Genomic DNA, 10,550 nt, shown 5'->3' on the forward strand with positions numbered 1-10,550 from the left:
CCATCAAGCTCCGCCCTCCGCTATCAAGCTCCGCCCTCCGCTATCAAGCTCCGCCCTTCGCATGGAGAGATTGCCAACCGATCTGACCTCTGCCTTGTCTCACCCGCTCGAGGCCGGACAGACATCTCTTGGACGAAACGTCTTATTCCGTAGCAAGACCCTGTAGCACCCACCGATGAGACCGATCTCGACATGAACAGGTTAATATGCTGATTCACTGATATGTCTTGGGGCTGCTGGGTGACTTCATCCCAAATCCCAGTCAATGCGTGATCGAGTGGCCGAGGTTTGATGGAGAGGAGATATGATTCATATTTCAGTGTGAAGTATTGTCTGATGGTTCTGTGTTCAGGATGGAGATTGTGATTGGATAAGAAAAAATCCTCAAAAGAACCTCTTGAGATGTGACCTCATGATCTCGATGTTGATTGATAATGGACGGTAGTATGGAATGGTCCGAGTAATTCGGGTCATTCGAGAAGTCGGAGTGGGAATAGAGGCCGTAAACATGAAGTGAAACCAGTTTGGGAATCTGGAATCGGTACCGCTCCAATTCATCTCCCCTCTTTATGCTTCTTCCCCACCCCACCCCCACCCCCTCAAAGCTTCATGTCCCCCCTTTTTGCACTCCTCCTCCCCCCCCACCCACTCAAACTTTCCCCCTCACCCTGCCCCGGAAAACCTCCTCCGTCCCTAACAGTGTGAACCTCAAACATCCGAGGTCTCCGCTCCAACCTGACAGATCTCTCAATCCAGTCCGGTGTTAATAGACGAGACATCTTCTGTTTAACAGAGTCCTTCCTCCCACAGGACGTTCCTCACTCCTGACTGTCTCTCCTTGGTTATTGTCTCCTCCGGTTTGATAGGACCCCCCCCCGGGTTTTCCGGTAACATGGTGTTCAGTGAATGGGGTTGGTAGGTAGGTAGGGATTTTTTTTGGACGTGTTTAAATTGAAGCTGACACAGTATTTCAGATTCGCCATCTTTCCAACCGGTGTGGGCATGTTGACTGTTGAAAAGATTTGGAATCATGAACTTTAACCCGTTCATGGTGAGATACCAAGTTGGGGGTAAAAGGGTATTGTGTACACAAGTCGGAGGATTAAATGACACCAATGTAGTATCAGTGTGTGTAAGGTTTCCTTGAAACAGTGAAGCTGATGTGAGCAGTGATGAAGCCGGTATGTCGTGAACATGGCTCAACAGGACACATGAAGGAATTGAAGAATTTTCCAGGTGTGAAATTTTTGTCCAGGTTTTTCTTCTTCTTCTTCTTCTTCTTCTTCTTCTTCTTCTTCTTCTTCTTCTTCTTCTTCTTCTTCTTCTTCTTCTTCTTCTTCTTCTTCTTCTTCTTCTTCTTCTTCTTCTTCTTCTTCTTCTTCTTCTTCTTCTTCTTCTTCTTCTTCTTCTTCTTCTTCTTCTTCTTCTTCTTCTTCTTCTTCTTCTTCTTCTTCTTCTTCAAAACATCCATTTTTTTGTTTTTTTTGGGTGCTTGCCGTTTTTCGCCAGACATAAGTACGTCAAACACAGTCCTCATGGGTCTGACATCGGCACTTCAAGTGGAAAAAAAGGAAACACCAAACGTGTCCACGGCAGCCATGATTTCTGTCGATGTCGGGGTTGTCTCTCCAGGGTCCAGTTTCCGACTTTGAACAAGACACCGTCGATGTGTCCCACATCGGTTGTACAATGTTTTCAAAATATCCATAAAACTTTCTGACCCCTTAACTGAAGTAACCAGCCGCTGATCGTCACAGTCGTGCTGTTTGAAGCCATCCTGTGCAGCCGGATGTCTGACTGTGCTGGGGACGCTTGGGTTCTTCGCAGGAGATCCATGGCCTCTGTGTCTGTGGACAGGGACTCGACGTCGAAGTGTCTCTTCACGAACCGTCGGGTGTCGGCACCATGCGCATGTTCGCCGACCTGGGCGGCTCACCTGAGCCCGTACGTGGCAGCTGCAGTAATGCGCCGTTGCCGAAGACGTGAACCTTCATGCTGTACTCGATGATGATGTCCTTCATCACATCTTTGTCTCTGTTCCCCAGGAATCTCAGGTTTCCTGAAGTTTCCTGAAGCGGATCAGAACACCCAGGAGGCTTTCCAGGTCCAGGCCCGTGAGCAGCGCCCTGTTGAGAGAGATCCTACTGCACGCTGGAGGCAAAGACCACCCTGAGTTTGCCCGTCTTCTGAGGGTGCTAGAACCCAAAGGGCGGGAGGTACCAAACACTCTTCACCGTCTCTCGGTGGGAGTCTTCAGATGCAGGAGTGGAGGCCTTTGAGGTCCAGGGAGCAGGACCCGTATGTAGAGCTGTGCTGTGGCACTCGCCTTCACACTCTTTACATTTCACTGCGATCTTACAGTCTTTCGCCGTCTGCAGGAGGCGTGCAAGATCAACATATCTCTGCTCACTCTTGGAAAATGCATCTGGGACCAGGGGTCACCAACCTTTTTGAAACTGACAGCGACTTCAAGGAAATTGAGTAATACGAAGGGCTACTTGTTTGATACAAACTTCCTGAATAACATAGTTGCACGGTTCACCTTTTATGATATTATCATTAATAATTATCGTAATAAATATTCATATATGTGAAGAGACTGTCTGATCACATGTTAATGTTAATTATTCCACACAATAATTATTAACTATGATTTACCATGGTAGGAAACACAGATATATTTAAACATGCAACATTATTTATTTATGTTCTCAAATCGATTTCAACATTTGAAAGTCAGAATTATCACATCTCTGATATTTTTGTAAATATCTTTATTGACAATTTGTATGAATGAGCACATTTGTTGCATTTTGTTCAAAATCACAGCTGTTATATTTTTGTCTGTATCACTTCTGTGACATTTTTTAGGAAATCATTAACTGTCACATCTTCAAATCATATCCCATTTGTACTAACCACTAACTTTGTAACATTTTTGAACAAATCATGAACTCTGTCCCATGTCTGTACAAAGTATAATTATATATTATATAAATAATATTATAATATAATATTAATTTGTAAAATTTAAAAAAGAACATCAACTCTTTCATCGTTTTGAATGAATCAGATCACATTTGTGTTAATCACTAAATCTGTAGCATTTTTTTTTTAACAAAACAACACATCTGTTCCACTTTTTGAACAAATTATTTTTCACATTTTTGTTCAATAATTGAGTTTACCGATGCCATGGTGTTTCACTGAAAATATCTGTTCTCTTTCTTTGCCTGAAAATGTCTGTTCGTGGGAAGTCTGACATTGCATGCTGTCCACTAGTGTACTGTAATCTGGGGTATAATTTGACACTGTAACTCTGAGTGAGTCTTGTAGATGTGCATCAGTAAGGCGTGTTCTGTGTTTGTTCTTGATGAAGTTCATGTCAGAAAAGGCTGATTCACAGAGAAAGGTTGAACCAAAAAAAGGCAGGCAACTTTCATAGCTGCTGTGCATACACCTTTGTACTTTTCTGTGTCCACAAGGCACCAAAAGTTTGGTGCATCCTGATGGGCTTTGAGGTGGAGGTCATTTTGCAACGTAAGGATTTCAATCTTCACCTGTCCAGCCTCCACGTTGAAGGTTGCACTTAGTTGCTCAGCAATGCATGTGATGTCCACTTGCATGAAAGGATTTGAAATGAATGACACACATGGCTCAAGTTGATCAAAGTCACAAAACCTGTTCTCAAACTCTTGCCCAAGTCTGTTTGTGACTTGAGAGTACTTTTCTGCAGCTTTGTCGAAAGCCCCAGATGCAGAAGCATTGTCCTGCAGCACTGACTGCACAGAGGGAAAGTGCAACACTTTCTTTCTCTGTAAATGCACAGAGAAAATGCTCATCAAAGCTTTCTTTAAATGCATTTACAGCGCTTATCATGTCAGCAACAGTCTTGCCTTTGCCTTGCAGTTGACAGTAGTTCAAATGGTTCAGTTTCCCAGTGATGTCTGTTAAAAATGCAAGGTCAAATATCCACTCAGTGTCCTCGAGCAGCGAGGCGTCTTCCCCTTTTGATTGCAGGAACACTTTGATTTAACCCAAAAGTGACAAAAAACGCTGCAAAACTCTTTCCCTGCTGAGCCATCGGATTTCTGTGTGTAATAACAGGTCACCATATTCTGCTGACAGCTCCTCCAACAGGACTTTGAATGTCCTGTGTTGCTTGGCTTTGGAGCGGATGCCATTTATGATCTTCACGACAGGGGTCATCACATGATCAAAGCCGGTCACTTTTGCCCTTAATGCCTGCTGGTGAATGATGCAGTGGTAATGTAGAAATTTTGGGAAGTCTGTGTCACCTTTGCATTGCGCAATGAAGCCTGCATGTCGGACAGTCATGGCGGGAGCCCCGTCTGTAGTCACCGACACCAGCTTTTCTAATGGTACCTTTTTCGTGTCAAGGGCCATTTCGATTTTTCGAACATCCTTCGAAGTCCATGCAAAATTATTTAACACATATATCGGACTCACCTAATGCGATGGCTGGAACTGTTTCTCTTTGGCGAGGCGTTTGGTGTCAGGTGGTCGTGATGATGATGCTACTCGCAGCTGCTTTTGCAGGTTTGGGTCAGTCAGTCTTGAGCGGAACCGAGTCTTTGCAAGAGTCAGTTTTGAAAAGAACTGCTCACAGCTGTAGGTCGTCCCAAACAGTGATGCAAACTTCAGTGCATGTCTCCTCAGAATGGGGAAATCCTCAGCACGTACGTACAGTTTGTAGAACTCGAGCAAAGGGAGGTTGTTGTCCCGAGCTTTGAGCTCGTCATTGCTTTCCAGCTCAACGATTTCGTGTTGTCGGTTGTCAGGCACATCAGCTGGTTCCATATTAAACGGAGTGGCAAATATTTTCAGTTCCCTTTGTTTCCTTTTCATGTCCTGGAACCTCTCTCCAAATGCCTGGAGGAGTTTTGCACACCCAGCAGCACATTCAGATGTCACAGCAGGCTGTTGTTCTTGCAGAGTGGGAAAGTGGACAGTGTTTCTCCTTTCCAGTTGCACTTGCCACAGCTTTAGTTTAGCTTCAAATGATTTCACATTTGATTGCAGAGAGCTGAGAAGCTGGTTGGGACCTCGGAGCTTGACGTTCAGCTCTGACAGGTACTTGACCTGACCAGAGTAATGACAGGTACATTACTCTGACCGGTAATGTCCACCATGAAGCCCAAATCACACAGCCACTTGCTATCACTCAGTTCCATGACAGGTTTCCCCTTCATCTCCATGAACTGTTTCACTTCTTCTCTCAGTGAGTAAAACCGTGTGAGCATATTTCCGCGACTCAGCCACCGCACCTCACAGTGGTAAACCAGATCTCCGTACTCTGACTCCAGTTCACTCAGTCGCTCCTTGAACTGGCGGCTGTTCAGCCCTCTGCTTTTGATGACGTTTATGGTGGAAACAACAGTTGTCATCACATTTTTGAGCTTCAGGGACTGTGCACACAGATTCTCTTGGTGTATGATACAGTGGCATACAACTAACTCACTTGGCAGCTGTCCGTTTTTAGCTGTATGTTTAATTAACTTTTTTAGGAAAAAATAATCGGTCTGGAGTTTTTTTGTGTTGTATTTCTGAGGTTGCTTTTGTTTATTGTCAGTGAACGAAGTGAGCTTCATGCTTTACGCATGCACATGAGAGAATAGGAAACAACAACAGCAACACAATACCATGGCAATTTGGAATCCGTGTGGTTGGCTATGACCCTTTTACTTCCGTTTTTTTTGCTTCTGTTTTTTTTTTGTTTCCAGTTTTTGTCATGGGGAATGATGCATGCCGGGAGATAAAGGCATCGTCGGAGACATGACAGACCCAAATAATATCAGACATGGTGTATAATATTTCCTCCACTGATTTTAATGAAGATATCTCACGCATCATCAAAAAATATTTTTTAATCGTGATTTACGTTATTTGATCATGATCCCGAATCCAGGCCGAAGTAACCGGAAATTGCGTATCCAGTTGTGAACAAGTTATAGGTAAAGTCAGAAGCGAATGTAAGAAGAATACTTCGTTCGCTTCTAGTATTAATTTTTTTAGATGAGATCCTGTTCTAGGTGGTGTAGTTGTTGTTGTGTAGGTAATGTTAAGGTAATATTTATTTTTTTCATCGCAAAAAGACTGTTTAATTTGATATATTTAAGAAGCGAATGTAAGAAGAATTCTGCGTTCGCTTCCAGGCTTTGCCTATTCCATATTATGAATTGCCTCGCGGGCTTGATCAAACGGTCTCGCGAGCCGTATACGGCCCGGAGGCCGGAGGTTCCCCACCCCCGACATAAAGCAATTAAATATGCAGCATGAGGAGGAAAAACGACTTATTTGGAAAGTGGTCGAAGCTAAAATTAGGGAACAGATTGAGGCCGAAGTTTGACAAGACACGTCAAAGTGGTCCGTGATGATGAATAACATGAGGGACACGTACACGAGGATGTTGCGATAGACTGAGGATATGTATGAGACTCGTATTGAACAGCTCACAGAAATCATTTCCACTTGAAGGAAATCATTTCCACTTCCACCTGGAAGGCCTTTTTTGATGAATTGCAGGAAAACGCGATTCTTCATTTTAAAGAGGAAAAGCTCAAAGTCCAGGAACGAGACAAATGCATTGCTCATTGAGAGCAACAACAACAAAGCCTTCCACAGGATCTTGAAGAAATTCGGACAATTGGAGAAACTGTGTGCCATGACCTGGAGGAGCCATATGTTCCACAACCGGCTTCATCGGTGCAGTTTACTGGGATTGGAGTCGATCACCACAGCAGATTTCAGTCGATCTGGATTGGAGTAGATCACCGCAGCAGATTTCAGTCGATGTAGATTGTAGTAGATCACCACAGCAGATTTCAGTCGATGTAGATTGTAGTAGATCACCACAGCAGATTTCAGTCGATGTAGATTGTAGTAGATCACCACAGCAGATTTCAGTCGATGTAGATTGTAGTAGATCACCACAGCAGATTTCAGTCGATGTAGATTGTAGTAGATCACCACAGCAGATTTCAGTCGATGTAGATTGTAGTAGATCACCACAGCAGATTTCAGTCGATGTTGATTGTAGTAGATCACCATCGCAGATTTCAGTCGATGTAGATTGTAGTAGATCACCACAGCAGATTTCAGTCGATGTAGATTGTAGTAGATCACTACAGCAGATTTCAGTCAATGTTGATTGTCGTAGATCACCGCAGCAGATTTCAGTCGATGTAGATTGTAGTAGATCACCACAGCAGATTTCAGTCGATGTTGATTGTAGTAGATCACCACAGCAGATTTCAGTCGATGTAGATTGTAGTAGATCACCACAGCAGATTTCAGTCGATGTAGATTGTAGTAGATCACCACAGCAGATTTCAGTCGATGTAGATTGTAGTAGATCACCACAGCAGATTTCAGTCGATGTAGATTGTAGGAGATCACCGCAGCAGATTTCAGTCGATCTGGATTGTAGTAGATCACCACAGCAGATTTCAGTCGATGTTGATTGTAGTAGATCACCACAGCAGATTTCAGTCGATGTAGATTGTAGTAGATCACCGCAGCAGATTTCAGTCGATGTAGATTGTAGTAGATCACCGCAGCAGATTTCAGTCGATGTAGATTGTAGTAGATCACCACAGCAGATTTCAGTCGATGTAGATTGTAGGAGATCACCACAGCAGATTTCAGTCGATGTAGATTGTAGGAGATCACCACAGCAGATTTCAGTCGATGTAGATTGTAGTAGATCACCACAGCAGATTTCAGTCGATGTAGATTGTAGTAGATCACCACAGCAGATTTCAGTCGATGTAGATTGTAGTAGATCACCACAGCAGATTTCAGTCGATGTAGATTGTAGTAGATCACCACAGCAGATTTCAGTCGATGTAGATTGTAGTAGATCACCACAGCAGATTTCAGTCGATGTAGATTGTAGTAGATCACCACAGCAGATTTCAGTCGATGTAGATTGTAGTAGATCACCACAGCAGATTTCAGTCGATGTAGATTGTAGTAGATCACCACAGCAGATTTCAGTCGATGTAGATTGTAGGAGATCACCACAGCAGATTTCAGTCGATGTAGATTGTAGTAGATCACCACAGCAGATTTCAGTCGATGTAGATTGTAGTAGATCACCACAGCAGATTTCAGTCGATGTAGATTGTAGTAGATCACCACAGCAGATTTCAGTCGATGTAGATTGTAGTAGATCACCACAGCAGATTTCAGTCGATGTAGATTGTAGTAGATCACCACAGCAGATTTCAGTCGATGTAGATTGTAGTAGATCACCACAGCAGATTTCAGTCGATGTAGATTGTAGTAGATCACCACAGCAGATTTCAGTCGATGTAGATTGTAGTAGATCACCACAGCAGATTTCAGTCGATGTAGATTGTAGTAGATCACCACAGCAGATTTCAGTCGATGTAGATTGTAGTAGATCACCACAGCAGATTTCAGTCGATGTTGATTGTAGTAGATCACCATAGCAGATTTCAGTCGATGTAGATTGTAGATCACCACAGCAGATTTCAGTCGATGGATTCAGTACTAGATCACCACAGCAGATTTCAGTCGATGTAGATTGTAGTAGATCATCACAGCAGATTTCAGTCGATGTAGATTGTAGTAGATCACCACAGCAGATTTCAGTCGATGTATATTGTAGGAGATCACCGCAGCAGATTTCAGTCGATGTAGATTGTAGTAGATCACCACAGCAGATTTCAGTCGATGTAGATTGTAGGAGATCACCACAGCAGATTTCAGTCGATGTAGATTGTAGTAGATCACCACAGCAGATTTCAGTCGATGTAGATTGTAGGAGATCACCACAGCAGATTTCAGTCGATGTAGATTGTAGTAGATCACCACAGCAGATTTCAGTCGATGTAGATTGTAGTAGATCACCACAGCAGATTTCAGTCGATGTAGATTGTAGTAGATCACCACAGCAGATTTCAGTCGATGTAGATTGTAGTAGATCACCACAGCAGATTTCAGTCGATGTAGATTGTAGTAGATCACCACAGCAGATTTCAGTCGATGTAGATTGTAGTAGATCACCACAGCAGATTTCAGTCGATGTAGATTGTAGTAGATCACCACAGCAGATTTCAGTCGATGTAGATTGTAGTAGATCACCACAGCAGATTTCAGTCGATGTAGATTGTAGTAGATCACCACAGCAGATTTCAGTCGATGTAGATTGTAGGAGATCACCGCAGCAGATTTCAGTCGATCTGGATTGTAGTAGATCACCACAGCAGATTTCAGTCGATGTTGATTGTAGTAGATCACCACAGCAGATTTCAGTCGATGTAGATTGTAGTAGATCACCACAGCAGATTTCAGTCGATGTAGATTGTAGTAGATCACCACAGCAGATTTCAGTCGATGTAGATTGTAGTAGATCACCACAGCAGATTTCAGTCGATGTAGATTGTAGGAGATCACCACAGCAGATTTCAGTCGATGTAAATTGTAGTAGGTCACCACAGCAGATTTCAGTCGATGTAGATTGTAGTAGATCACCACAGCAGATTTCAGTCGATGTAGATTGTAGGAGATCACCACAGCAGATTTCAGTCGATGTAGATTGTAGTAGATCACCACAGCAGATTTCAGTCGATGTAGATTGTAGGAGATCACCACAGCAGATTTCAGTCGATGTAGATTGTAGTAGATCATCACAGCAGATTTCAGTCGATGTAGATTGTAGTAGATCACCACAGCAGATTTCAGTCGATGTATATTGTAGGAGATCACCGCAGCAGATTTCAGTCGATGTAGATTGTAGTGGATCACCACAGCAGATTTCAGTCGATGTAGATTGTAGGAGATCACCACAGCAGATTTCAGTCGATGTAGATTGTAGTAGATCACCACAGCAGATTTCAGTCGATGTAGATTGTAGGAGATCACCACAGCAGATTTCAGTCGATGTAGATTGTAGTAGATCATCACAGCAGATTTCAGTCGATGTAGATTGTAGTAGATCACCACAGCAGATTTCAGTCGATGTAGATTGTAGTGGATCACCACAGCAGATTTCAGTCGATGTAGATTGTAGTAGATCACCACAGCAGATTTCAGTCGATGTAGATTGTAGGAGATCACCGCAGCAGATTTCAGTCGATGTATATTGTAGGAGATCACCGCAGCAGATTTCAGTCGATGTAGATTGTAGGAGATCACCACAGCAGATTTCAGTCGATGTAGATTGGAGGAGATCACCACAGCAGATTTCAGTCGATCTGGATTGTACTAGATCACCACAGCAGATTTCAGTCGATGTAGATTGTAGTAGATCATCACAGCAGATTTCAGTCGATGTAGATTGTAGTAGATCACCACAGCAGATTTCAGTCGATGTATATTGTAGGAGATCACCGCAGCAGATTTCAGTCGATGTAGATTGTAGTGGATCACCACAGCAGATTTCAGTCGATGTAGATTGTAGTAGATCACCACAGCAGATTTCAGTCGATGTAGATTGGAGGAGATCACCACAGCAGATTTCAGTCGATGTAGATTGTAGTAGATCACCACAGCAGATTTCA

General features: G+C 43.2%; 1 protein-coding gene across 1 annotated transcript; it reads right to left on the minus strand.

Moving 5' to 3' along the window:
* Positions 1–4,470: 4,470 nt before the first annotated feature.
* Positions 4,471–6,615, minus strand: LOC147007513 (general transcription factor II-I repeat domain-containing protein 2B-like). Its single transcript, XM_085866999.1, has 3 exons — positions 6,478–6,615; positions 5,289–5,429; positions 4,471–5,103 (listed from the first exon to the last, which is right to left on the minus strand). The coding sequence occupies exons 1-3, from the start codon at positions 6,613–6,615 to the stop codon at positions 4,471–4,473; spliced, it is 912 nt and encodes a 303-aa protein (XP_085723125.1).
* Positions 6,616–10,550: the final 3,935 nt, after the last annotated feature.

This window comes from Eptatretus burgeri, unplaced genomic scaffold (genome assembly GCF_056783735.1).
Source record: "Eptatretus burgeri isolate ZD-2024b unplaced genomic scaffold, Ebu_testis_v1 Ebu_testis_scaffold_126, whole genome shotgun sequence".
NCBI lineage: Eukaryota > Metazoa > Chordata > Myxini > Myxiniformes > Myxinidae > Eptatretus > Eptatretus burgeri.

Coding starts and splice junctions, on each gene's coding strand:
- LOC147007513 (XM_085866999.1), bottom strand. CDS start 6,615: ATGAGCAATGCATTTGTCTCGTTCCTGGACTTTGAGCTTTTCCTCTTT. Junction 5,430..6,477: donor TTCAAGTGGAAATGATTTCT/GTGAGCTGTTCA, acceptor CTGTGTGCACAG/TCCCTGAAGCTCAAAAATGT. Junction 5,104..5,288: donor ATCTGGTTTACCACTGTGAG/GTGCGGTGGCTG, acceptor TACTCTGGTCAG/GTCAAGTACCTGTCAGAGCT.